This window comes from Haliaeetus leucocephalus, unplaced genomic scaffold, assembly GCF_000737465.1.
Source record: "Haliaeetus leucocephalus isolate CR32 unplaced genomic scaffold, Haliaeetus_leucocephalus-4.0 Scaffold751, whole genome shotgun sequence".
NCBI lineage: Eukaryota > Metazoa > Chordata > Aves > Accipitriformes > Accipitridae > Haliaeetus > Haliaeetus leucocephalus.
In genome coordinates, this window is record NW_010973187.1 from 19,166,907 (window position 1) to 19,194,106 (window position 27,200).

Sequence of the window (27,200 nt, forward strand, 5' to 3'; positions counted from 1 at the left end):
TAATGTAAGTACGGCCACCTCAGATGTAAGGCTTTAATGTTAAACTAGATTATAGAGGAAGCTTAAGAAGTCTGGGAAAAGGCATCCTGTGGCTGTGTCCTCATCTCCAAAGAGGATGTGCAATGTGTCTGTCCATGTGCAATGCCTCTCTCTCTCTCCCTCTCTCACCTTCTACTCAATACAGAAGAAGTCTGGATGACCAGCTCAGACTAGATGCCTAAGTTTGAGCCAGATGAAGTTAGGTGAGATGAATTCCAGCCTCAGTGTTGTGGAATTATACAAAGACCTTAGTTTTTCTTTAAAACTGATCTTTGGTCTCTGTGCCAGTAAAGAGCAACTACAGAACTCAAACAGCAAGTGAGAAAACAACAAAGAACGAAAAATGTGTTATTTACTTATATATCTCAGCCGGCTTTGCATGTTAGTTTTGGAAGACACACTTGCATGCATTAGGATGGCTGTGTTATTTCCTTCCCTACAACTTAGCCTTTTTGGCCTCCATTACTTCCTTCCTTTAGCAGTTACTCCATTTATTTTCTCACAGAAACACCCCGCTTATCCCCACTTCCTCATTCCTGATACAAAACCTCTTTTATAGTATCTTCAACAACTGTCTGGACCTTCTCTCTTGTGTTAAGGTTGATGTTTTCAACCTGCCTCTGTATATCTAGTTTGGTTTCATCATTCATTCTCTTCCAGAGGATTGCTCCCAAGAGTCAGATTCACTTTGTCTCAATGAAGACACAATGGAAGGAGCTGACAGAGCCAAGGACATGATTTCCTGGGGAAATGGCTGGGAAACATTTTATGTTCAGGTGGAGTTGAAAACCTTTACTTTCCTACATAATCCCTGCCAGAGCACTAACATGAATCTTGAGCTGTAACTTTGATCTGAGACTAAGAAATGGACCCGGAGCAGGTAGCAAAGCTATGATTTGCCTCTTCTAAATGCAAGGAGAAAAGGAAGCTATCTGAGGGTTTTTCAATGGCGATTAAGATAATCAGATAGCTTTGACTGACAAGAAAGAACAATCCTGCACAGGTGTTTTAGTCCGTGCATTTCTATGGCTTCTCATCCCCCTGTGCTGTCCATTCTCCTGGGCTGCCATGCCTGCTATTCCTGGTTTTAAAATGGTGCTCAGGTGGGCTGTGAGGGGAGTCTCCCCCAGCAGAGTGCAGGTACTTAAGCCCAAGAATAGATCTCCCTCTCTGGAAGCAGCAGGGTAATAGCCGGATTAGGGCACTTAATAGCTAGAGAATGGCACTTAAGGGGCTCTGCTTCACCCTAAATCAGCAGTCATGGAGCCATTTCAGCAGTTGGGGTTGCCAGAGACACCAGAAAGTCTGTTTTAGCCCCAGCCTGTTGAGGAATCAGACATGCTGGGCCCAAGGTCATGCAATACCCACTTGCCTTATTCTCCATGACCCATGAAAAGGGCTGCTCGTTTTGTTATTAGCATGAATTACTGCTTTTAAGTACTTAGAAGCATAATCAAATAAGACAAAGCTATTCCTGGGACCTCAGGCTGCTTTCCTGAGTCTAGTTTTCATTTCACACCCCAGGTTATCCAAAGACAGTGATTTTTAAGCTGAAGGACAGTTCTCAAAACCTTTTGCTGAGAAGCAAGAGAAAGGCAATATCCACAACTCCACTACCGAGCCTTCCCAAAGCCAGGTGGGAAGTTACCCTTCCTTAAGGAGGGGAGAGAAGGATGGGTTGAACAAATGCAGCACCAGACATTGCCTACTGCACAGCTTTTATTAAGTCAGAAGCAAAGAGAAACCAATGCTTAGTTCCTTGGGAGTTCAGTTCCTTTAGTTCCTAGGAGGAGGACAGGAGGGCGTGGGGAAGGTGAGACATGGCGTTGGTACCCTCCACTCCAGTCCACAGGTAATAATGAATAATAAGATAAAAGATTCTCCTTGTCTGACCTATTACAAGCCACTCTCTTTACAAGATCTATAGAAGTCCACCAGTCATTCTCTACCCATCTACAGCAAAGCTGCAATCATATAATCATAGAATCACAGGATGGTTTGGGTTGGAAGGGACCTTAAAGATCATCTAGTTCCAATCCCCCTTGAACACTGCCAGGGATGGGGCATCTACAACCGCTCTGGGCAACCTGTTCCCTCAGTGCCTCACCAACCCCACAGGGAAGAACTTCTTTCTTATACCCAATCTAAATCTGCCCTCTTTCAGTTTAAAGCCCTTACCCCTTCTCCTGTCACTACCTGCCCTTGTAAAAAGTCCCTCTCCAGCTTTCCTATAAGCCCCCTTTAGGTACTGGAAGGCTGCTGTAAGGTCTCCCCGGAGCCTTCTCTTCTCCAGGCTGAACAACCCCAACTCTCTCAGCCTGTCCTCATAGGAGAGATGCTCCAGCCCCCTGATCATCTTCGTGGCCCTCCTCTGGACTCGCTCCAGCAGGTCCATGTCTCTCCCATGCTGAGGACCCCAGAGCTGGACGCAGGACTGCAGGTGGGGTCTCACCAGAGCGGAGCAGAGGGGCAGAATCCCCTCCCTCGACCCGCTGGTCACGCTGCTTTTGATGCAGCCCAGGGTACGGTTGGGTTTCTGGGCTGCGAGCGCACATTGCCGGGTCATGATGAGCTTCTCATCAACCAACATCCCCAAGTCCTTCCCCACAGGGCTGCTCTCAATCCATTCTCTGACCAGCGTGTATCTGTGCTTGGGATTGCCCCGACCCATGTGCAGGACCTTGCACTTGGCCTTGTTGAACTTCAGGAGGTTCGCACAGTCCCACCTCTCAAGCCTGTCGAGGTCCCTCTGGATGACATCCCTTCCCTCCAGCGTGTCGACCGCACCACACAGCTTGGTGTGGTCGGCAGACTTGCTGAGGGTGCGCTCAATCCCACTGTCCATGTCGCCAAAAAAGATGTTACACAGCGCCGGTCCCAGTACCGACCCCTGAGGAACCCCACTCATTACTGCTCTCCACTTAGACATCGAGCCGTTGACCGCAACTCTTTGAGTGTGACCATCCAGCCAATTCCTTATCCACCAAGTGTTCCATCCATCAAATCCATGTCTCTCCAATTTAGAGACAAGGGTGTCGTTTCATAACAGACCTGGTCAAGGTGCAAATAACTTAAGACAGCTCCTTTTTAGCGTTTTTATTTTTAGAAGGGGGACAAGGGAAGCAGCAAGGTGCTGCCGTTGCTGCCGAAATACCTCAGCGTTTGGGCAAAGGCACCTCGCCTCCCCCTTCTGAGGGGAGCTGGTGGCTGAAATGTGCGTTTGTCTTTTTGCCAAGGGGCTCAGATGGGCCTGTCAGTCAGTCTGTCAGTCTGTCAGTCGAGGCTAAGCAACCCCTACAAAATGGCGGCGCGGCTCCTTTAAGACACGCCCCCGACCCGGCTTGGCCCCGCCCCCCTAGCAGCAGGGGAGGGGGCGTGGCTCGGAGAGACGGAAGGCTCCCCCAGCGGCCCTAAGGCTGTAAGGGAGTTGAGTGGCAGCGCCGCGGCTCAATCAGATGCCAGGCATTGAGGCGGGGAGGCGGGTCTTCCGGCGGGAGCTCCCGCGGCGGTGCGGCTCGAAGGGAGGGGGGCGACCGGCGGCGACATGATTAAGAAGTTTGACAAGAAGGACGAAGAGTCCGGTACGGGGCTGAGCGGCGGGGCGGAGGGAGCTGGGGGGGCGGGCTCAGGGGCGGGCATGGCGGCACGGCCCTGAGGGGAGGGATCGTTAGGCGCCCAGTGCGCGCCGCGGCCTGTAACGGCCGCTGAGGTGAGGGAGGGAGTAATGGCCGCTGAGGTGAGGGGGGCGTAACGGCCGCTGAGGAAGGAGGCTCCCACCTGCTTCCTGGTGCCCTGGCCTCCCTCGGAGCCTCTCCCGGCCCTTCAGGATGGCCTGCGGGTTGCAGGGCCCGCCCCGGTCCCCTGAGGCCACGCTCGGAGGGAACCGGTTCCCCGCAACCCTGCGGGCTGCAGCTGGCGTTCTCTTCCCGCCCTTGCCTTGGTGAGGAGGAACGGCGCTTGCAGGGCTCGATCGGGGTCTGCTTCTCTGCCCCGTAGCGGGGCAGCAGCCGTCCCTTGTGTTTGGGACTGTGTCAGGAGCGGTTGTGTGCATGTACCCGGCGGGCGGGAATAATCCCCATCACATTAGGTATAGAGGTGGTGAATGAAGCCATCACCTGCAGGTTTTCGCTCCACAAAATTGTCTGGAAATTAAGTTCAGGTTGCCTGCAGTAGCCGATGCCGTCTTGGATTTTCTCTTGCTGCTGCTTGGAGGTCTTCTGAGCCACAAGATGTGCCCGGCTGGGCTGAGTTTCGTTTCATTCTCAGTTTCCTTCTGCTTGGGATGTGAGAACTGAAGAATAAATGAGCCGAAAATGAAAAATTATTGCTGGAGGAAAAGGGTCAGAAGCAGTAGTGAGGGTTTGGAGGGATTTATGTGTCTGTAACGGGAGCCCTGAGAGGCGGTTTCACTGTGAATGTGGATTAGAAGGCTGGTCTCCTCTGTATGCTGCTGACAGAGAAGTGTCATCTCCAAGAAATTGATTACTCTCAACGGCTGGGTCTGGGCTGTTAAAAGACTGAGAAGTTACAGTATGGAGATAGTCTAGCGTGTTAACGATTTTGTGATGTGCAGCAGCCAGACTGTATTTGGGGTTTGCCAAGTAGCCCATTTTAGCGGTGCATTGACCGATAGATTCCTATTTCAGATCCTCAGCAGCAGCTCTTCCCTGATGTGTTCATTGTGTTCTGTGCCTAAAGGAATAAAAATAGGAGACTGGGAGAAGAAAAAAAAAAAAAGAGTAAATAGCTTTATGTAAAGGAAGTATATAAGGCAAATTTACTAGTAAACACTTGTCTTCTTCCTCACCTTCTAGCTGTATTGAAAGTGCCTCCCCCCTTTTTTTTTCTGTAATTCTGAATACACAACTTAAGAAGGTGATTCAAAGCTCTTGATGGAGCGCATCAGTTATTCCAAGAGGAGTGTCACCGTAGCATTGAGGTGGTTTTGTAAAGTTTAGGGGCTGTTCCTGCATGTTCAGTTCTGTTGGTTTTTGTGAAGAATGCATTTCCTTAACTGAGAGGGCTCTTTTGTTCCTCAGGTAGTGGCTCTAATCCTTTCCAGCATTTGGAGAAGAGTGCTGTGCTTCAGGAGGTACGAATAATCATAGTATAATACTGTTTAACTTTTTTTTTTTTTCAGTAAATGTTAGCAGCTTAAGGAGGTTTTACAGTACCAACTCTTGGGAAATGTGAATGCCTAAGTTCAAACAGTTAATTTAAAATCACAGGATATGTAAATTAAGTGCTCGTGAAGTTACTCTGTGAGGGGTTTATGTATGGTAATTAGATTACATGTGGCTTCTGCCTTCCATGTGGACATGCGGAATCTTAGGGTGTGCTTTCTGAAGAGTTGGCCTGCCTGTTTTCCTATGTTCATTCAGCGTACTGTGTAATAATGGGTTTTCCTGCTTCTCTTTGTGTACTCCAAGAATGATTGCAAGTGGTGAGGTGAACATGTGGTTAAATAATGGGGAATTTTGGTGGGTGCAAAGAGCTATAAGTAGGAACTTAATAATTTCAATTTTGTGTTCCTACAGACTAGTGCTAAGTAGTGGTTGGGCTACAGATGCTATGGAAAGAATTTTGTTATGCTTTTATTTTAAAGTATTTTTGCTAGTTCCAGATGGTAAACCAAGTCGTCCTTTGTTCATATTGCTGCCCATCCAGCAAACTAAACATGCATGAACTGAATGACAGGAATATGCTCTCTGGGACACATTTTTAGAATGAAAAAAGTTACACAGTACTTGGTTGAAAACAAATTGCTTTACTTTTTATGGTGGAAGAGAAATTATTATGTCGGATTACACTGTAATACAGTATTTATGCTATGTTTGTAGGCACGTATCTTTAATGAGACCCCTATAAATCCACGAAGATGCCTGCACATCCTTACCAAGATTCTTTACTTGCTGAACCAGGTAACCGTAATTCCTGCCCAGCCAGAATGAATATTCCTGAGGGTAATTTTTGATAGCTTTCATTGTGAAAATAGTTTTATACCTCTTCCTGTCAGACTTGGGAGGCAGCTTTTAAGGAGATCAGAAATGGACTGTTTATGCTGTAGTATTATGTTCTCCCCTCCGACTGTGCCGCTAAGGTCACTGATATGTGTTATTGAAGCTTTTAAGACTTTTTTTTCCTGAGTGCCAAGTGAGAGCTGCTGGTTGGTCTGTGATCACCGCAGCACTGTGCAATTAAAGAGCCACTTGTGTTTGCCCAGCTAAAGTAGGAACAACTGAGGTGAGGTAAGAACATAGGCCAGGAAGTGATGAAGTGGTAGGTGTCTTTTTTGAGGGGGAGAAATTGGAAACATGAAAAGGAAGGAGATTTTCTTTAGGTATCCATATAGATCAGGTTTCCTGCATGTCAGGCAGTATTTAACATAGAGTTACGATCAGTTAGGAGGGACCTATGCTGTTCAGACTTAATTGGCACCAGTCATATTTAATTAGATCCCTTTTAAGCAAGGGGATCCTTCTGGTGAACAAGCATGACATAAAAACAACTGCTGACACACTGATGTCAAAAGGGGGAACAATGGTTACTTGACATTGTGGATGGCATTTATATTGAAATCAAGTAGATAATAGTGGTAAACTTGGCATGTACTCCCCAGGAAGCAGAACGTGAGGGAGGGACTGTTTCTCATACGAGAAAAAGTCTTCAAAGAAAAGATTCTTCGTATGTGAGTAGGTATTATAAGTGGAGGCTGAAAGGTGGAGGCAGCTGAATAATGATCGTGTTTTTTCTCTCACTTCTTGTATGCAATTTTCAGGGTGAGCACTTTGGAACCACTGAAGCCACGGAAGCTTTTTTTGCAATGACCAGATTATTTCAATCTAATGATGTAAGTACCTAGTGCTTACCACTTGCTGCCTCCCTGGTTTTGTCTGGATTTGCAGTAATTACAAAACAGTTGGATGTTGGGATGTGGGAGGAAGGCGAGGCAAGTACTTCAGAGAACAAGCTCTGCATGCAAAGTACTTGCTGAAGGCAATTCGTGGTTTGGAAACAAATGACTGGATAATAACATACGGTTACATTTGCAGGTTGGTTTTGGTGGTGGAGTGATTTTTTTTTTCCTGAGTTGAATTACGTTGTAAAGAATGTCAATAATGACAGAAAGCCTAAATATACAAATCGGTATAATTTTATGATTGTTTCTTACACTTGCAGATAATCCCCATCTGCTTAACTCAAAATAGAATTTAAAAGTTGCCAGTAGATCAAATATTGCTATTCCCTAGAACAACTTGCTATATTCATTAATCAGCATGGAGCCAAGGGATAACATCCTAAAAATGCTGGATTAGAGTTTGGACTTTGTCCAGCATAAAGTCCTTCTCTCATTTCTTTTGCAGAGAGTGTAAGAACACAGAGAAGTATGCTTCATGTGATGGGTCTTATTAATTTTTGTTAAAAATTAACTGGCACTTCAGGTTTTTAGAGATATATCTTACTCTTCTCCTGGTTTGTTCAATAATGGGCAGTAAGGCTGTTGCCCTATTATCAAACATGGTTTTGCTTGTGTGCTTCTAGCTTTGTATAGAAGTGGGGAAGAGGGTGTTCTGTTTGGATGGTGTTCAGTTTGGAGGGACTATCTGGAGGGTATTCTATTTGTTCTATCCCCTATCTGGATGAGGGGATTGAGTGCACCCTCAGTAAGTTTGCAGATGACACCAAGTTGGGCGGGAGCGTTGACCTGCTGGAGGGTAGGCTGGATCGATGGCCCGAGGTCAGCTGTATGAGGTTCAACAAGGCCAAGTGCCGGGTCCTGTCCTTGGGTCACAACAGCCCCGTGCAGCACTACAGGCTTGGGGAAGAGTGGCTGGAAAGCTGCCCGGTGGAAAAGGACCTGGGGGTGCCGGTCGACAGCCAGCTGAATGTGAGCCAGCGGTGTGCCCAGGTGGCCAAGAAGGCCAACGGCATCCTGGCTTGTGTCAGAAATAGTGTGGCCAGCAGGAGCAGGGCAGGGATCGTCCCTCTGTACTTGGCACTGGTGAGGCCGCACCTCGAGTCCTGTGTTCAGTTTTGGGCCCCTCACGACAAGAAAGATCTTGAGGTGCTGGAGCGTGTCCAGAGAAGGGCAATGAAGCCGGTGGAGGGTCTAGAGCACAAGTCTTATGAGGAGCGGCTGAGGAACTGGGGTTGTTTAGCCTGGAGAAAAGGAGGCTGAGGGGAGACTTATTGCTCTCTACAACTACCTGAAAGGAGGGTGTAGCCAGGTGGGGGTTGGTCTCTTCTCCCAAGTAACAAGTGACAGGATGAGAGGAAAGAGCCTCAAGTTGTGCCAGGGAAGGTTTAGATTAGATATTAGGAAAAATTTCTTCACCGAAAGGGTTGTAAAGCATTGGAACAGGCTGCCCAGGGAAGTGGTGGAGTCACCATCCCTGGGGTATTTAAAAGATGTGTAGATGGGGTGCTCAGGGACACGGGTCAGTGGGACTTGGCAGTGCTAGGTTAATGGTTGGACTCAGTGATCTTAAAGGTCTTTCCCAACCTAAGTGATTCTATGATTCTATTTAAAAGTTTATTTAACTTTTAAGTTTATTTAACCTTTAAAACTTCTAGGAGGTGTTAATTCATAATTGCCATTGGGTTTAATGGTTTTCTGCAATACACTTTCACAGCAAACCCTTAGAAGAATGTGTTACCTTACTATCAAAGAGATGGCCAATATTTCTGAGGACGTCATCATTGTCACAAGCAGGTAGTAGAACCTACAGAAAACATAGTATCAGAGCTCTGAAACAAGTAGCTGCATCTTAATGTCTTTATTTTAGCTGCTATGATTTTCTGTAATTATGCTTTATAAAGTATAGAGCAAGGGAAAACAAGTTGTTCCATGGTACAGAGTACGTGTCACCATATGCAATGTTAATTTCTTCCTACTGTGTTGTTATGCTCTTCTAAAAAAGCAAGAGGCTTGCCTAGAGTTTATCCATCAGTTGCTACTTTGTTTTGTTGTTGGGTTTTGGGTTTTTTTGGTTTTTTAAATTATTGGTCCTTGATGATTTTGTGAAAACTTAGGCTGTGACTGCTGTTTCATTTTGCTGTCAGAGCAGTTGGGAAAAAGCAGAGCAAAGCTCAGTTCAGTCTGCCAACAGAACTATCAATTTTTTTGACTACAGAATAGACATTACAGTTGTTGCAAGAGCAAAAATTGGATCTGTGGCATGTGCTAAGCAATTGTTTTATTCTATTTTTTTTTTAAAGCTGTTCAGCAAACTAAACTTTGCTATTATCTAAATCAAAATTTCATGTGGTAGAAAGACCACCACCACCAAGGAGGAGAATGGCTGAGCTAAATAAACCAGGCCTATGGCAAAGCAGTATTTTGGACTATGCATTTTGTAATGTTCTGTATTTTCACAGAATCTGATGTTAATAATTTTCAAATAGGTAATTATTAAGAAGTTGTTTCTAGCCAATACTAGAACTTAGCAGTTACGTGGTAACAGCTGGAAGAACAGCTAAATGTGATGAGGTGAATGTCACAAAAGGGCCAAGGCATGGAGATATTAAAGAAGTCTTAACAGGGTGTCTTTGATCATTTTAGTTTGACCAAAGACATGACGGGGAAGGAAGACGTATACCGAGGCCCAGCCATCAGAGCGCTCTGCAGGATCACTGATGTAAGTACAAATCGCATCACTGTTGTGGGAGAGGTGATGAGTGTATTTAAAATAGAAAAACTACTCTCTTGCAGGATGTATTCTTATAATAGTAATGGAACTGCTGCTTTAGGGAGGACTACTCCGAAACCTCTGCAGATGTGAGGAACTCTGTGGAGCTGTAGCACTGTAAACATGGAGTTAGAAAGCAGGAACTTTGGAGCTCTAGTGTCTGATCTGAGATTGCTTTGCTGTAGACTTTGATCATGTCACTGAACCTTCAGGACTGGGCAGCTGGTACTCATGTCTCCCTTGCAGAACTACGCATTTTCAGAATTACCTCAAGATTTTTTCTGAGGGCCTTTTGAATATGCTGTGCGTATGTTTTGTCTTATACTGCTTTTATGCTCTGCTTCCAAAGTATCAACACTTTTCTTTTTCCCTTTCATAGGGTACGATGTTACAAGCCATTGAGAGATACATGAAGCAAGCCATTGTGGACAAAGTCCCAAGTGTGTCTAGTTCTGCACTGGTGTCTTCCTTAGTAAGTAAAGTAGTAGATTATTGTAAATTTGTTCAGTGTGTTGTGGCTGGGAAGGCTAGTTTGCTGCATTTGTAGCTCTGCCTGGCCTTTGTTTTGTCCTTTCTTCATCTCCTTTTCCTTTAAGATGACTCTTCTTCATTGCCTCACTGGAAAATAAGCAAAAAATAGTAGCAATGGAGTTTCCTTTGTCTCAAGCAGACTCTGTCTTCTCAAACTCCTTCCTTAACGTTTTCTTGCTGTAGGCTACATCAGTTGCAATAACTTTAAGTGCAAAGTGCTCAGTCATCTCACTATGCAGTTAGTGTAGAACATTAATTTCTCTGGGGAGGGGCCTTGTCTGTTTTGAAAAGTCAAGCACACTGATGACTGTGAAAGTGCTTATCAATTTGGTGAGAGTAAGTAGAAATAACAAGAACTAACATTGATGACTGTGAAAGAGCATATGAGTTCTGTAACAAGTAATGAAGCAGTCTGCTTTGTGCTCTGCAAAAAAACAAGTCCATGAAATTGCTGCTCTGATAAGACTGCAATTCAAGGTTATTTTTGCTAATACGTAGTAGGAGGGCAAGATGAAGAAGTTTGCTGGTTTTTTCTCCCTTGTTTATGAGAAAAGGCTGGAAGAGATCTAATTAGGTTAATACTTTTATTAAAGAGGAGAATACAAGCAAAAGCATGGTAGTCAGACTGAGATGTAAGAAAAACAGTGGTATATAGGTGCATAAGATAAAGAGACTGGCTGCATTGGTAAATCAAGAAGACAGAGCAGGAGGTAAGAGGTCCAGCTGATGCGGTGAAGTAGAGCCTGTGTTAGGACTCTGAGGGTGCAAACAAAAACAAAGCTGTATTAATACTGACAACTGCAGTCTTACTGCTGGACTAACTGTAGGCAGGTGAATTGTCCTAGTATTGTCTTCTGTCCTGTTTAAACATAAATAAAAACTCTCCAAGTTACTTTTATCTTTATTGAAACAAGTGCGTCCATACAAACTATGTATTTGGGAGTTAATCTTTGTTACTTGTAGTATGCAGCAAAGCATTAGATTGACTTGAAGTCTTTAAACTTAAAAGCTGAAAACAAGGCTCGTGGTACTTCACTGTGCTTCTAATGTTAGTTTGTCTGCAGTCTCAATTTGTGGCTTCTTCCAGCATATGATGAAGATCAGTTACGACGTAGTCAAACGGTGGATCAACGAAGCTCAAGAAGCAGCTTCTAGTGACAACATCATGGTGCAGGTATGTCTGAAGGCAGTTGCCCCAGGAAGCTCTAAACACACTACAGGGTTTTAATGGTACTCTGTGAGTTCTTAAGATAACCTTAGAAAAAGTAACTGGTTTTCCTTTTTCTCTTATTCTTTTAAAAACAAGAATTGTGACTTGAGGGAAACAACTGGACTGTTTCAAAAAAATCATGAGTATCTCCATGATCCCAATGCAAGATTCTTAATTAAAAGCTGGCTCTTTAGTGCAGTCCTCTGCCCTTACCCTGCTAACCTTCTGATCGCTGGGATGCTGCTGATTGTTTCAGTAGTTGTTGTAGAAGGGCTTGGAATCTGAGTTTTCAAAAAGCTTAAGAAATGATCTTGCTGCCTCCCAGAACACCAGCATCTCTTGTCTTGGCCTTCAGAAAATTTGCCAATTGCTACAGGGATTAGCCCAAATATCAGTAAGATATCCACATTAGCAAAATCTTTGCACAAATACTCCAAACAGCTGTGGAAATGAAAGTATTCTGTATGTTCAGTCAGTGTTACAGACTAACGATGAGAAACAAGTCTGCAAAATCAGCTTTGTTCTTGCCCAGTTAGCAGCTTCATTAAGCCTTACTGTGAATCAGTCTTATGGCAAAAAAACCCAAAACAACTTGGCAAGCAACTAGAAATGTCGCTTTGTACTTTCACCGTAAATGTCTCGAGGATTTTTGTAAGGTTAGCTATCATTTAAAGGCCTTGGGATATCCTGGATGTCGAGTGTACTAGAAATGCAAGTGTTATTGTGCAGCATAATTTAGTGAGCTGAAGCCTTTGAAGTTCTGACATTTAATGGGGAGAAAAGGGAGTAAACTAACTTCATGGCTCTTTTTGATCTTCAGAAATATGTTGAGGCTGTCTTATGGTGGACAGGAAGGGGAAGGAAATACTGCAGATCTTTGTAACTTAGGAAACTCGCATCATTTGAGGTTAGGTGTTTCTGCTAGGAAACAGTGATTATTAGCCCTCTTATGTCTTACAGTCTGGCTTTTCCAACTGCAGTGTGTATTCAATACCCACACATCTATTTCTGATTTCCTAGTATCATGCTTTGGGGCTGCTCTATCACCTTAGAAAAAATGATCGCCTTGCGGTTTCCAAGATGCTGAATAAGTTCACTAAATCTGGACTGAAATCCCAGTTTGCGTACTGCATGCTGATCCGAATTGCAAGCAAACTCTTGAAGGAATCTGATGAGGGGTAAGTAAGAGGCAGCATGTGGATTACAAAAAAAGAATTATAGTTTGAGGTAAATGGTAGCTAGGAAAGTTGTTTGTTTTTAAAGTTTATGGAAATCTACACCCAGAACTAGTGTTAAAAGTAAAATACAGGTAGAAGCAGAATGCTAGACTGAACTGAGTGGTGGTACGCATGGCAGTTGTGTGGTGGGGTTTGGATTTTTTTGGTGCCACACCACCAAAACTTAGCTGAGAGTAGGATTAAAACTGCAGAATGATCTCTGGAGAGGTTTTGTACTTTGTCTAGTTAGATGCATTTCAAATGCAATAAGGTTCTGCCTGTATTGTGGGGATATAAACAAAAGGATCTTTCCTATTGTGATCTCTCATACTAGCAGAGGAGGGTATAGTTATCTGAGAAACTCACCTCGTGATGAAATTCTTCTATCAGTGGGAATTTTTGTTAATAGTAAAGTATTTATTTCTAAAATGCAGCATTTCTACCTTGAAGAAGATAACATAAAGACAACTAGAATAACAGTAAATAGCAAGTTTAGAGCTCAAGTATGAGTTGAGCAATATGGTGGTGTAGGAAACAGGAAAGTCAGTGCATTAGCTGTGCTTTCTGTCAAGTTCTCAGAAATGCAGTGTTAGTGGTTTGTACATAATTCAGCATCAAGCTGTGAAACGTCTCTGTTTGTAGCCATGAAAGTCCACTGTTTGACTTCATTGAGAGCTGTCTGCGGAATAAGCATGAAATGGTTATTTACGAAGCTGCTTCTGCAATCATCCATCTCCCAAACTGCACAGCCAGGGAGCTGGCACCGGCTGTTTCAGGTTGGTCATAGAGTCCTTTGTGCCATTGATGCAGCTCAAAGAAAGGGTGGAAAAACATGTCAGAGACAATACAGCATAACTAAAATACTGGACTCAAAACCTGAATTTTCTGATTGTCCCCAGGTTAGAGGGCTTTTGGATCCCCAGCACATTGATCCCATTTCCCCATTTCATCCAGGGCTTTAGAGAATGGGCACTAGAGGTGGCTGCAGGAAGTTGGGGTGGAAGGGAAGGTAGAGGAGAACTTGATAGCATAGATGTGCCACAGAAAACTATGCAACCCACCTATATTGATACAAGATGAACAACGGGAGGTTATTTTTAACTTGCTTGTGAAGCTAGTGATAAATTATGCATAGAGCTGCATGAATATTTAGCAGCACACAGTTGAATGTGGACACATTAGACTTTCCTCTCTATTCCCTTTCTTTGAAAGAGACCATATCTGGTTTTCTGCTGTGGTGAATTCTGACTAAACTATTTGCACCTCTCAATACCAAAGTGCTGGCACAAGGCAGTTTCCTTTTCCTCATCTGGTGTGGTCATGAGGGCTCTCACCTTCTGCTCCTCAGACATTACAGGTGCCTAGAGCTGCAGTACTGGGAGCTGGTTTTTGTTAAACAGTCTCTACTCTGTAACATTTTGTTTTGAGTTACTCCTCTTCATTATATATTTTCTTTATTTTCAGTGCTGCAGCTTTTCTGTAGTTCTCCCAAACCTGTCTTGAGATATGCAGCTGTACGGACCCTTAATAAAGTGAGTGCTTCCAAAACCTTCTAAACAAGCATAAATCTCTGAGCATCAGAGGAAGCTAGACTTCAGTGCCTAATGGTGTGTTACTTAATGTAGAGTGACTGCTCTTACGATTATTGTATTTGGAAATACTTCATGCTGGGGAATTGGCTTTTCCATTCCAAATCTTCTGGTGTGACAGAAATCTTTTCTGCACTCAAGCTATGTTTGCTCATTTCTGGACCACAGGGCTATAACAAGCTGTAGTTGGATAACTTGTAAGCTTTCAGCTGTAAGGAAGCAGAGTCCCAGATATTTAATACTGCTAAAAGTGTGAATAGGATGTGTGTGAAGGAAATAACATCCTGATTTCAAAGCTGCACGCTGCAACAGAAGCAGTTTGTGACTGTCAAACCCATGAGCTGTAACTTACAGTTAGAGGAGTTCATTTGAAGTGCTGAGACAAAAGAACTTGAGCTTTGATTGCATCCTGCCAGCAGTCGTGTGATATAGGTTTAGTTGCAGTCCTTACAGAACAGAGCAGTACTTGGGGGAGCAGGGGAAGATTTAATCTTTGCCCCACCGAAAGCTTTGAATTGTAGGATGTTATTGCCCCCATATAATTTTGGAATCTTTTCCTTTACAGGTGGCCATGAAGCATCCATCTGCAGTCACTGCCTGCAACCTGGATCTGGAAAACCTCATCACTGACTCCAATCGTAGTATCGCTACCCTTGCCATCACCACCCTGCTGAAGACAGGCAGTGAGAGCAGTGTAGACAGGCTCATGAAACAGATCTCTTCCTTCGTGTCAGAAATATCAGATGAGTTTAAGGTGTGGCATTGGAGGCCTCTGCTCTGTCCAGCTGCAGGTTTTTCTCCCATTCTTGTTATTATGAAGCTTTTCCCATTTGTTAATCCTTCAGTGACTATAGTCTGATAGAGCAAAGCCAGCTTGAAATTCAGAAGGTGGAGTCCTCTGATTTCCAACTTAAATAGACCGTGTCATCTCCTCCCACCACTCCAAGAAAGGATAAATGTCGTTTGGTGGATTCCTGGCTCCTGTGCAATATCCTGCAAAACCTTGTACTGCCTTCTGGTTTCCTCTTTGGAGAGGAAGAGGGATTTTAACTGTTTTGATTGAGTCTGTATCACTTCAGTCTGATACATAGTTAGGAAACAGCACGAACTGTAAATTTCTATCTAATTTGTCAAGTTTAGTCACTATGAACTCAGGTAGTAACTTGGTTAAGGATGGTAGGTCACTGGTACCTGTCCCTTTTACACCCTAGAGTTACCTTAAGGAGCATAGCATGTCTCTACAAAGTCAATGTCTGCTAGTGTATAGTGGTCTTAAGTTCTTGTTTTTATGAGAAAAGGAAATACATATTAGACAAGCTTAAAATTGCAAAGAGTTTTAATGACAGAATGTAACTAGTTAAGTTAGAATTAGGTCAGGATAGTCACAGGGCAGAGGAAGGGGGGGAAGCCTTTGAATTAATGTAGTCTGTCATAAATTACAGTCCTTCTAGCAGAGCCAGGTCTTGCAGCATGCTAGCGCAAGGTTGTTAACACACTCGTGCTGAGAGTCCGCCACCTGATTTTATCCTCTGATACATGAATTTAATCTATCAAGTTGACAACTTGAGATAGTAAGAAGCCTGTATTTTTTCATGGAAAAATAAATGCACATGACTAACGTCCTTCTCTGTTATTTTGCAGGTAGTGGTAGTACAGGCTATCAGTGCTTTGTGCCAGAAATACCCTCGGAAACACAGCGTCATGATGACCTTCCTCTCCAATATGCTCAGGGATGATGTATGTGTGAAACTTTCTTTGTGTAGTAATTGGCAGGTAGCTCTGATAAATGGTATGAAGGGTCTCTTCTGTCTAACATCAGTGTGTACACAGCAATGATGGGGCCTGACTGATTAGCAAGACCTTGCTGATCTCATGGGTTGGACCTGCCTGAAATGTGCTTATGAATGTGCTTAGAGCTGGTACATCAAAAACTGATTCTGAAGAGATGCTCAGATGATGTGCCTATATGGGTCAGAGGGGACTGGAAAGACCCTGTTAGGTCATCCAGCACCCCTTCTCTTTTCTCTTTATGTACAAATGCTTGTTTTTCTCAATGGAAAGAATTAATTGAAGCGTGAGGGGAACTGAGCAGCGCTGTGGACTGAGCTCCGCCTGCCGGGTCAGTATCCTTGATTTTCCTTTCCCAGGGTGGCTTTGAGTACAAGCGAGCCATTGTGGACTGTATAATCAGCATCATTGAGGAGAATCCTGAGAGTAAGGAATCGGGCTTGGCTCACCTCTGCGAGTTCATTGAAGACTGCGAACATACTGTCCTAGCCACAAAGATCCTGCACCTGCTGGGAAAAGAGGGGCCGAGAACTCCATCCCCATCCAAGTACATCCGCTTCATATTCAACAGGGTGGTGCTGGAGAACGAGGCTGTGAGGGCCGGTAAGTTCAGCTCACATGCTTGATGGTTTCATGTCTGAGCTCTGCTGGAAATCTCAGAGCTGAAACTGGGTTTGGGCGTGGGAGGCAATGGTTACTCCACAGGCACTGCAAAGATCTAGCCCTTCTATGCGTCAGCTGTGAAGGTGATTTTTATCCTGTAGTGTGTTTAAACTCCTCATATCATCTTAGCATCAGCACTTGGTCCTTCTGCTTCACAGAACATAAGCAATATATTAGCTTTCTAGTCCCTTCTTTGAATGCCTCCTAGAAGTCGAGAGGTAATACATGAGGAGAGGATGCTGTTAGTTCCCATAATTGTCTACTATAGACTATTGTCTCTGTGGAAATCTCTCTCACAACATAAGGATTCCTCCTTGGAAGCGTGTTGCAGACTGATATTTCCTTCCTGCAGAGCCTTTACAACAAACTCTTTAGAGTGTTCAGCCTATTTTCATACTTGGGACTTGGCATTGGAGTGATATCAGCATCGGCTTGATCTCTTTTGTGTTAGAAGAGGAAGTACTGCTGGGAGAGAGGAAGGAGAAGGAACTCACAAATACAGTATGGTCCAGATTGCATTTAACTTTTCGTGACAGCTCTTTTGGACACAGTTTTCCTAACTGTGACCTGGGAGCACATGAAGAGCATCCCCCACAGAGTGTACAATGTCTAGAAACTTTGTTGTTTTAAAAATATGGGTTCTTTTTTAAGCACCAAGGGCATAAAGCTTGTACTTCCTTATAGAGCTTTCTCTTCTTCCTACATGTGGAATTTCTTCAAGCTGATGCTGTGCTGAAATTAGATTAATTTGGAGAGGCAGCTCTAAGTGGCTGCTGAGGGGTTTCAGCTCCTTGCAAAGTCACTGGATGCAGTCTGGCCCTGGTCACCACTGGATGCATGTCACCCCTGTGTGTGAAAAACAGATTTATCTGGGGTTGTGAGCTACAGCTAATGGCAGAGGGGGCAACAACGGGAATAAGCCATGGAGCTTGAAGTAACGTTATCCGATAAAGAGTTCTCCGAGAACAGAGTTGCAGGGCTGTTAAGCTGGTCTTGTTCTGTTATTCCCTGACATGAAACTATTTCTGTTTGAAAATATGGAAATAGTTTAGTCTTTCCATAACACTGAGAAGTTTATGATGTGGAAGAGAAAACCTGTGTAAATTGGAACTTCAGGACAACAGTATGCACCATGAGAATTTGTTTGCATATAGCTTGGGCACCTCTGACATCTCCCTGTTTTCTTTTCTAGCTGCTGTAAGTGCGCTAGCGAAGTTTGGTGCCCAGAATGAGAATCTTCTTCCGAGCATCTTGGTGCTTTTGCAGAGGTGAGTGGGTATGGCTGTGCATGTGCTAAGCTTGTTGGTGATGCTGGGCAGTCTGTCTCCACAGGAGAAGCAATGTCAGACCAGGTCAGAACTTGCACTGGGGTTGTCACAACATACCAGTTGAGGAGTCGGGAGATGGCTGTCTTCCACCCTTCCTTCCTGGCTGGAGGGAGCATAGCACTGCTGGAGATAAGCGAATGAATGAAAGATGTGATTAGTCATAAAACATCTGATAGTAATCTGGTCTGAGAACACTCTTCAGTGGGTAATAAATCTCCAGTGTTTTAGTACATTTTTTGCCTCCCTTGAGGCAAGAAAATATATTTTCATGTTACTTATAAATAACATTTCTGTATGGCTGAGTAGTGATCTCGGGTGTTCCCATTTCACAGGTTCGTGTCTCTTGTTAAGACTATTCAGCCTCCTTAAATTGTCTGTACCATGAATGTCATGTTCTTCATTTGTATAGCACTATAGTGTAAACCTATGCCATGTCTGACCTCTGTGGTGAGAGGAATAATTCAAGTTATGAAGTGCTTCAGGCAGAAGGCAGCCTCAGTGTAGGTGCAAGTGAATTACAACTGCAAGAAGTCACTGGAGCAATACAAGGAGGGAGAGAAGTTGCCAGGAGGGAGAGAGAATCTCGCTGTATAAACCACCTGCTATAATTGAAAAACTAGGTGAATACTTGAGCACACACACATTTTTTCAGTCTGAAATAGAAAGCAGCTTTAACATGTTTATTTTTGTAATCTATTTCTTCTGCCTTTTTCTATTGTGAAAGAATGCTGTAAAAAAAAAAAAAAAGTGCAACCACATGGTGCCCATCAGAATTATTAGCCATAAAATGTGGGTGTATAATATAGCAAGTGTGCATGGTGTTAACAATTTACATACACATATCCTTTAATCTTAGTTTTCTGATGTGACACCTGCATATAAACTTCAAGTTAAACTTCAACTACTGTATTGTATGAACACTCTTTTTGCATAATTTGAAAATCTATTGAGGGCGCTCAGACTATCATTGCAGTATCAAGTCCAATCTTCTCAGTGCTGTTTTTTAGCTCAGCTCTCATGATGTCCTGAGCTGGCTGACTGCTGTCCTCTTGTTCCCCAAAACAGGTGCATGATGGACAGCGATGACGAAGTTCGGGACAGAGCAACGTTCTACTTGAATGTACTGCAACAGAGACAGATAGCACTGAATGCTGCCTATATTTTTAATGGTCAGTGACAGAAAGGAAAGAAGTCTGAGCTGTTATTTCACATTCTGTATTATGGGTGGGCTTTTTTGATGTAAGAGTAGTTTTCTGTAATGTAACTTGGGTCAGAATAACTAGAAAGGACAGAGCTGTGTGTTTTTTCTGGCCCTAGCATTCTCCTGTGAAGTACTTGTGCTAACTGAGAATGGTAGATTTAGCAAAATATGAAAAGGATTGTCTAGGAAGTGGAACAGGAGTATGGGATGGGCTTTTTTTATCATCACCTCTTCCTTCACTTGGGACAATTTTCTTAACCTTTGCTCCATCTTCTCCATTCCAAAATGAGGGTGACGCATTTTGTTGCAAGGACTGATTATGAAAGTGTTTTATTGTCTGTAGTTGAAAGTTTACACAAGCAGAGTATTTAACATATTTAAGACTACTGCAAGAGAACTTTTCTTGAGTGAACTGTTTAGACTGCAGTACCCTCTGGAATGGCAACTTTCTGTGTCCTCTTCAGAGCAGGTCTTTTTTTATCCTACCCAGTATCTTAGCATGTGTGTGTGTTTACTGAGAAATGAAAGTGCTTTAACTAGCTTTTTATTAGCCAAAGTCCAAAATGTATCTCTCTAGCTGTAAACTCTAGATTCTTCACAGGAGTTTTTCTCTGCAGCCTGAACCAATGGACGGGATACAGAGAAGAGCTCTTTAAATAATCTTCCTTGTTTATATCTCAAGAGGAAGGTAACCGAGACACAGGGAAGTTTTTCAGACTCTGGCATCTTGCTGCTTTTGGTGCAGTGGGCAATCCAAAATTCGCACTGTTCAGTTGTGAGCCCTATATCCTAGTGCCTGTAGGCCTCGTGACAGTTCCTGCTATTAAAACTGAATTTTTCTGTCTGTGCTTCTGCTTTGCAGGCTTGACCGTCTCTGTTCCTGGGATGGAGAAAGCCCTACACCAATATACATTGGAGCCTTCTGACAAACCTTTTGATATGAAAACAGTTCCACTGGCTACTGCACCAGTCTTTGAACAGAAAGCAGGTAACACTTGGGCTTCATTTAAATAGGCTGTAGGCAGGCTATAAGCATTCAGGTTGCTGTAATGATACTTCACGTCTGTAAACTGGCTGCCATCCTAGTAGGGTCAGGCCAAGACTGGAGGTGGCTCAGCCAAATGCCATACAGGTTACAGTGTCACTGGCTTTGCAGAAGCAAGCCTAGCTGATCTTCACAGGTAAAGGAAGACAGCGCTTCTTCCAAAGGAATATGGGTTGGCAAGAATGGCATTATTCATTCTGCTAATCTTGCTCTCAGAGAGGAGTTTGTACATAATCAGAATTTATTAGTTCATAGATGTTTGAAAAAAGTACATTCCAGAAGTGCTTAGTCACTGCTCTGGCTTTCTTCCATGTTCTTGCACAATTCTTGCATTTTGACATTGCATAACTTTTTAAGAAAAGGTTGTTTGGTTTTGGGGTTTTTTTTTAATCCCTTCTCCTCCTTCTTCCAGCTTTTTTTGCTGGCTATTCTGAGCTAAAGTGTGGTTTCTTCATCATTACTAAACACCTCTCCTCTCCTTACAATCCAATATTGCCTCACAGAAGATATTTCAGTGTGTGTGAGAGGAACCAGGCTGGCAATGGTTTGCAGCAGAATGTGTGAAACACTATAGGTTAAGGAATTTTTAGTGGAGATACAACGGCACTTAAAACTCCTGCATGGTGTAGTTGATAGCACAGTGTCTTTGCTTTTTTCTTCACAGAGATTGCCCTAGTGACCAGCAAGCCTGAGAAGGTTGCTCCTTCACGTCAGGATATATTCCAAGGTATGCGAGATCGACCAGTGGGTCTCTAGCACTTGAAGTGTTGGGATGATTGCCACAGGTCAGGTGGGAGCAATGAACGAGCCTGTCACTAAGTGTCTGTCATCTTCTTTAACTTTCTGCACAGAACAACTGGCAGCCATTCCAGAGTTTAAGAGCTTGGGTCCGTTATTCAAGTCTTCAGAACCAGTGCAGCTCACAGAAGCAGAAACAGAGTATTTTGTTCGTTGTATTAAACACGTGTTCACAAATCACATTGTTTTCCAGGTAAGAGAAGTTACACGCTTTTGCCAGGGTGCAATAGGAGTTGGCCCTCAACTGGGTGTAGCATAAATAGTGTTGTTGCTGTGCCCTGGAGAGGACAGCTTCTCTCTTAAGGGAGTTGCTAGGTAGAGTGAAAAGGCTGTGTACTGCTTGCCTCAATGATCAAAAAAGGATGGGGGTTATGATCCCATCTGTTAAAGAATTCTAGTAAAATTGGAGAAAAGAGCCATTCAGTGAGAACAGCAGGTTTTATCAAGGATGCAGGGTGTCTGCTGTATGCCGTGGAGTATTGTAGCTGATTTGGGGAAAAATTCTTGATTAGAAATGTTTCTTCTGTGTTCAAGTCTCTTTCAATTTATTCTTCTGCAGTTTGATTGCACAAACACATTAAATGATCAGCTATTAGAGAGAGTCACTGTGCAGATGGAGCCATCGGACGCTTACGATGTGATCTGTTGCATCCCAGCGCCCAGCTTGGCTTACAACCAGCCGGGCATGTGTTACACCCTCGTCCAGATTCCCCAGGATGACCCCACTGCAGGTACCCATTGGGAGGGAGTAGTTCTGCATTGCAAATCCCTCAAATGAAGTTTTTGGAGAACACATAATAAAATGTTTACGGTGTGGGATTTGGCGAGTGTATACTGAGATTCTAGCACTGTTTCTTTCTCATGTGTCACATGTGCTGGTTTTTATGTAGAACCTGTGTTTGTGCAAAACAGTATGCACGCTTTTTACAAAATACCCACTTTTTAAATAATCAGTGGTAATGGATGATTAAAAATGGGATGTTAGAGGATTGGAGAGCATGCAGGTAATAGAGGATAGGTATTAGAGGAAATGGAATTTACTACTTTGAATCAATGAAAGGAGCACCTTTGAAAACATGGATGTTTGTTGGTAGCATTCAAGAACAGAATCAGTAAAAGGAAAATGCAAATAGGAGAAAAATATTAGTAGTTTGGGCCTCTACATATTTGACTAATGCAATTTTTCCTCTCTCTAGAGAATTAGAATCAACTATGAAATGTAGGAATGAGATATTTTCTTGAGCATAAAACTTCCCTTTCTTACTATTCACACCTGAAAGAAACTCCATTGGATTTGCAGTTGGTTTAACATGACTCAGTTCATCAGTGGGGTGAAGTTCTTGGTTATTGCTTTAATACCAGGAAAGATTAGAACTAGTCTGAATTCCCTGAACTGTGATTTTTGGATCATAATCCACTTGTCAGAAACCCTTGCAGAGTTCCTTCTGGTAGCTAATGCTGACTGGATCTCACTGCAGCGCTCTGCAAGTCAGCAGGCCTGTGTTTGTAACACTGTGGCCCTGGCATGCTCCTCTTCCGAGATCCTCTTTTGGCCACGGCCATGTCTATATCTTCTGGGGCAAAGCTGATGTACATTCTTTCTGGTCCCTTTTTGGGAAATGAGGGCTCAAGCAGAAGGAACTGCACCACTAACCTATACAGGCTTTTTCTGTCCTCCCCAGTTGCTTGTACTTTCAGTTGCACAATGAAGTTCACTGTTCGAGACTGTGACCCAAACACAGGTGTGCCAGAAGAAGATGGCTATGACGATGAATATGTGGTAAGTTCAAGACCTGGGGTTTTTTTCCTTGTCACTAATTCTGAATACACATGGCCATTGGATTGACAGTTTCCTTGCAGATCTGAAGCTGGTAGGAGAGAATGGCAGGCCTGCCTGAAACAACATTTCCAAAATACTGTAGCTTGTAACTTTAGATCCTTCCCCAAAACTTTGCTTCTGCCAAAAGTTAGTTTAGCTTTAGTGCCCTATGGAGATAGATTTGTGGGGACAGACAGGAGGGAAGGAATAACTTCCATTGTCTGTTTTCAGGACTGTGGCCCAATCTTTCTTTCCATCCCAAGCATTTGCACTTCTGTTTATTGGGTTCGTGTTACCAATCACTGAAATACAAGTCAGATCTCAGGAAAGTGCCTGTCTCTTGGGCTTGGAGGAAGTAAAGGCTCCTTCTGGATTCTGAGAAAGTGTCTCTCCTCAGATGCCCAGTAAGGGCTAGAATGGGCTTTGACTCACAGAGTGATTGCCCCTTTTTCTGCTCTCCTTTAGTCTCACAGATGTTTTTGTGTAAATGTTTTTAAGCTTTACAGATGACCACCATAAACACTATATTTCCTCTCTGCTTTTTAGATGCTATTATTATGTGCTTCTCCTGAAATGAAAGCCAGGCATGTCAGAATTGTCTTGGCAAAATCCTGCTGTCTTTGTCTTTCTTTCCCTTTCTAAGATTAGGATCATTTCTGTAACTGCCAGCTGAAAATCTCCCTTGCTTTTCTGTCAGTTGGAAGATTTGGAGGTGACTGTGTCTGATCATATTCAGAAGGTTTTAAAGCCTAACTTCGCAGCTGCGTGGGAAGAAGTGGGAGATGACTTTGAGAAAGAAGAAACCTTTGCACTTAGTTCAATTAAAACCCTTGACGGTGAGATGATCTCTCCTCGTTTATTGGTGACCCACATAGTAATCCCAGTAAATCTGCCGTGCTGGGGATATATTTAGTGTGGTAGGAGGAGAATTTGGTGCCTTCCAATGTGACATTATGTCCCAGCAACAAGGCTTTGTGTTGCAATGTTGGGATTATAGTGAGTGGAAGCTTGGCAGTGCTCTCTTGCTTGAGGCTGGTTGAAGGGAGGGGTGCATTCCTAGACTGTTAAGACAGCAGAAGGGACATGGCAAGGTAGATGTGGTGGTGGGGCTGCAACCAAGGTAATGAATGGAAATGGTTAAGCCACATGGGTGCTTAGAAAATGTTCTTTGATTGTAAACAAGTTCTCACAGAAAGCTTGGCACCAACCTGGAGGTAATTTTCCTCTTCAATCTCTGAATGCAGAAGCTGTCAATAACATCATCAAGTTCTTGGGCATGCAGCCCTGTGAGAGATCAGATAAAGTGCCAGAGAACAAAAATTCTCACACGCTCTACTTAGCTGGTAAGTATTCATGCTATTGAACTTGATGTTTCCATGTCGCTGTAGATTTTTACAAAATGAAGGAAAATCAGTTAGGAGATTCTGCTCTTATTTCAAGGGTTTTTTCCTCTGTAGAAAGCTGAAGTGAACAAGCAAGTTGAATGCAGCTGCTGCTAACCTGGAGCCCACTGTTGCAGGAGTACTCAGGCTTGGTTCTGTGTCTCCTGGAATGGAGGTATTCTACATAGAGGAATTGTAGTTAATCCTTTGAATGGAGAACTTCTAGAGCAGACACCTAACTAAATTCCTTGCCTGAGGTTATCTCAGAAGGGGGACCATCTTGTTTTCAAGTTCCTGTCACTAAAGACACATCCTGATTTGGCCTGCAGTACCCACAACTTCTTGTTTGGTGACTGTGCTCCAGGCTTACAGTTTTGTGCAATCCCTGGAAGTGAAGTGCTCTACAAAACTTTGTTGCAGTTGTTCATTGCAGTTTTGTTTTAATATGACTGAAGGGTCGGATCTCAATTTATTTCAGAGGCAGAATTGGTAACTCCAGGTCTGTCTGCATAGTGAAGTTGAAGTGGGACTGGAGGTGGCTCATCCTGCAGTCTGAATTGCCTCCAGGAGTGCTACTTCCAAGCCCTCTAGCAGAAGCATAGGAGGGCTATTCCTCCCTTAACAGCAAGGGCACTGAACCAATGGACTGTGCCTTCATGGCAGAACTACAATGTGTTGCCTTTTCAAACTGGAAGTGAGCTTCAGCTACCCACTTTCTAGTTTCTACCTATTTTAATCAGCCTAGCCCTCCAGCAGCACTTGCTGACTGTGTTTAACTAGGACAGTATCTGTTACCTTCAGTCTTGGCCTCAAGAGCTTGGCCGATTTGGGAGTTTTGTTGGGTTTTTTGTGGGTTTTTTTGGTCATTTCCCCCCTCTCTGCAACTGGCCATAGACTGAATCTGTCTTGCATACCAGGTTGTTGGCTCCTGAGTTAGGACTAGATCACTGAGCCTCTCTCACAGTAATCTCTCAAATGTTCCTTTGTCTGCAGGTGTATACAGAGGCGGCTGTGATGTGCTGGTAAGGTCCAGGCTTGCACTAGGAGATGGCGTGACCATGCAGGTGACGGTTAGGAGCAAGGAAGAAACGCCAGTAGATGTCATCCTGGCTTCTGTAGGCTGAGTGTTACAGCACATCGACTGTGGTGGAAATCTCCTTTGCAAGCACCAGTTGGCTATTTGCCAGATATCAAGCAGCCTGTCTGTCCTTCTGCATGTAGTTTTTATTCCTCAATTTGGTAAATATTTTGTATGATGTTACAGTAGTGGCAATAGTGGCTGGCTGGTACTGAGCCTTTCCCATGTCCCTTCCCTCATTGTCACTTCAGCATTCCCGTCTAACTTATTGCATCTCTGGCCACTTGCAGTAGAGCAGGGAACATAAAAGATGCAGGTGGTAAGAAAATGGAATCAGACTTTTGTCAAAACTGATTTTTATTAACAGAAAATAAACACTGGTCCAAGTGGTGGAATTCATATTAATTACTGTTAATAAAATAGAAGTTTCTTGTTCTAATTCTGTCTGCTTCACTACAGAAAAAGTAGCCCATAATGGCTGTTTACTCAACAGAAGCCCCTTATTCTTAAAGGGATGCTATTAAATTTCAAACATAAGCAGTTAAAAACCACACAAAACCTGCACTGTCTGCCAAACTGCAAATTTACGTCTTAATGATTGTCTCCTTTGTTCTGCACAGAAAAATCAATGTGCAGAGAGAGAGATTAAAATTCACCTATCAAGGCATATTCAGTTCTCTGAGTCTTATGTCAGAAAATACCAAACAACAGTTCAGCCTTTTCCTGGGCTCAAAGATGTGAAACATCCTATATCAAAAGTTGGGAAGAGGGGGAAGGAGGGACCTTGCAGCGACTTCCTTTTGAGAAGTTCTGCCTCTCTCTGCTGATGAACTGGTGTTTCTTTAGTTATCAAGTCAGGATGAGGAAGGAAGGAATACTACTTTAATGCTAATTTAAACACTTGTCCTAAGTCCCTGTGGCTCAGATAGATAGCTATTGCTCAGAAGAACACCTTGGCTTTTGCTAGTGCCAGTATTGCATATTGAGCTTGCTCTAGTGAAATGGGTACAAGGCTGCCCTGGTAGAACTGTGTGCTGCAGCCAGGCTTTGGCGAAGCTCCTGAGATAGTCCCAGGGGTGTAGTGTCAGTGAGCAGCTCTGCTTGTTGAACTGAAAATCAGAGAAACAAGGGATGTGGTAAAAACTTGATGGTTAGAGCTTGTCTTTGGGTAACCGGCCATTAAAAAGAGATTACTGAAGACATAATTACAGTGCTTAAATTCCTCTTTATGGGTGGAGAGCATCATTGCCTATACTTCAGGGGATTACAGATCCTGCTCTCCTGCTGTATTTAGGCAAACTCCATTTTAAATTCTTCAGTCCTGACAAGCTAGCCAAGAATTAAAACACTTAGCAGAAGGGTACAATATAAACTGCTTGCACACAACTCAAAAAGCAGACCAGCATTCATCTTGGGAATATGTGCATTGACCCTTGGCTGCTAGTGGTTTCGTCTACCTGTGGCAGGCAGCACAGCCTAGCAATGAAGGCAAGTAAGGACTCTTGGACTGACATAGGTGTTCTGCTTCCCCTCAGGTGCCCCTGTTCTCCCTTGAGCCCCCCTTGGCTCTAAATACAGAGATAGGCTGGTCAAGAAGCAAGGTGAGCGCAGGGCTGGAAGAGCTGTCAGTGTCCTGTAACTCTGTTTGGCTGACAGTTTTGTCCATGCCTCCCTGCAGGCTAATCTTTTCCGGTGCTCAAAGGATTTAACTGCATCAATGCAGCAGTTTGGCAGCCAAGGATGAGGGTGTTTATTAGTGCAAAGTGTTGGATCTGGAGATAAAAATTGAAGTTTCTTCCTGCCCCCAAAGCCTGACTCAAACA

At 43.6% G+C, this 27,200-nt stretch overlaps 1 protein-coding gene across 6 annotated transcripts; it reads left to right on the plus strand.

Moving 5' to 3' along the window:
* The first annotated feature begins 3,516 nt into the window (after positions 1 to 3,516).
* Positions 3,517 to 27,198, plus strand: COPG2 (coatomer protein complex, subunit gamma 2). Of its 6 annotated transcripts, XR_775246.1 has the most exons (25): positions 3,517 to 3,620; positions 5,079 to 5,131; positions 5,880 to 5,960; positions 6,818 to 6,889; positions 8,673 to 8,752; positions 9,602 to 9,677; positions 10,108 to 10,200; positions 11,347 to 11,433; positions 12,490 to 12,647; positions 13,329 to 13,462; positions 14,151 to 14,218; positions 14,841 to 15,029; positions 15,917 to 16,012; positions 16,423 to 16,666; positions 17,919 to 17,994; positions 19,120 to 19,223; positions 20,118 to 20,243; positions 20,965 to 21,027; positions 21,152 to 21,291; positions 21,658 to 21,829; positions 22,781 to 22,878; positions 23,615 to 23,753; positions 24,162 to 24,260; positions 25,293 to 25,538; positions 27,056 to 27,198. XR_775246.1 is itself a non-coding variant. In XM_010581056.1 (24 exons), the coding sequence occupies exons 1-24, from the start codon at positions 3,584 to 3,586 to the stop codon at positions 25,421 to 25,423; spliced, it is 2,616 nt and encodes an 871-aa protein (XP_010579358.1). In that variant the 5' UTR covers positions 3,517 to 3,583; the 3' UTR covers positions 25,424 to 25,909. The 6 variants fall into 6 exon arrangements, 4 of the variants coding, with proteins under 4 accessions (XP_010579358.1, XP_010579361.1, XP_010579360.1 ...); XM_010581056.1 differs by lacking the exon at positions 27,056 to 27,198 and having other exon boundaries at positions 25,293 to 25,909; XR_775247.1 differs by lacking the exons at positions 24,162 to 24,260; positions 25,293 to 25,538; positions 27,056 to 27,198 and having other exon boundaries at positions 22,761 to 22,878; positions 23,615 to 23,701.
* Positions 27,199 to 27,200: the final 2 nt, after the last annotated feature.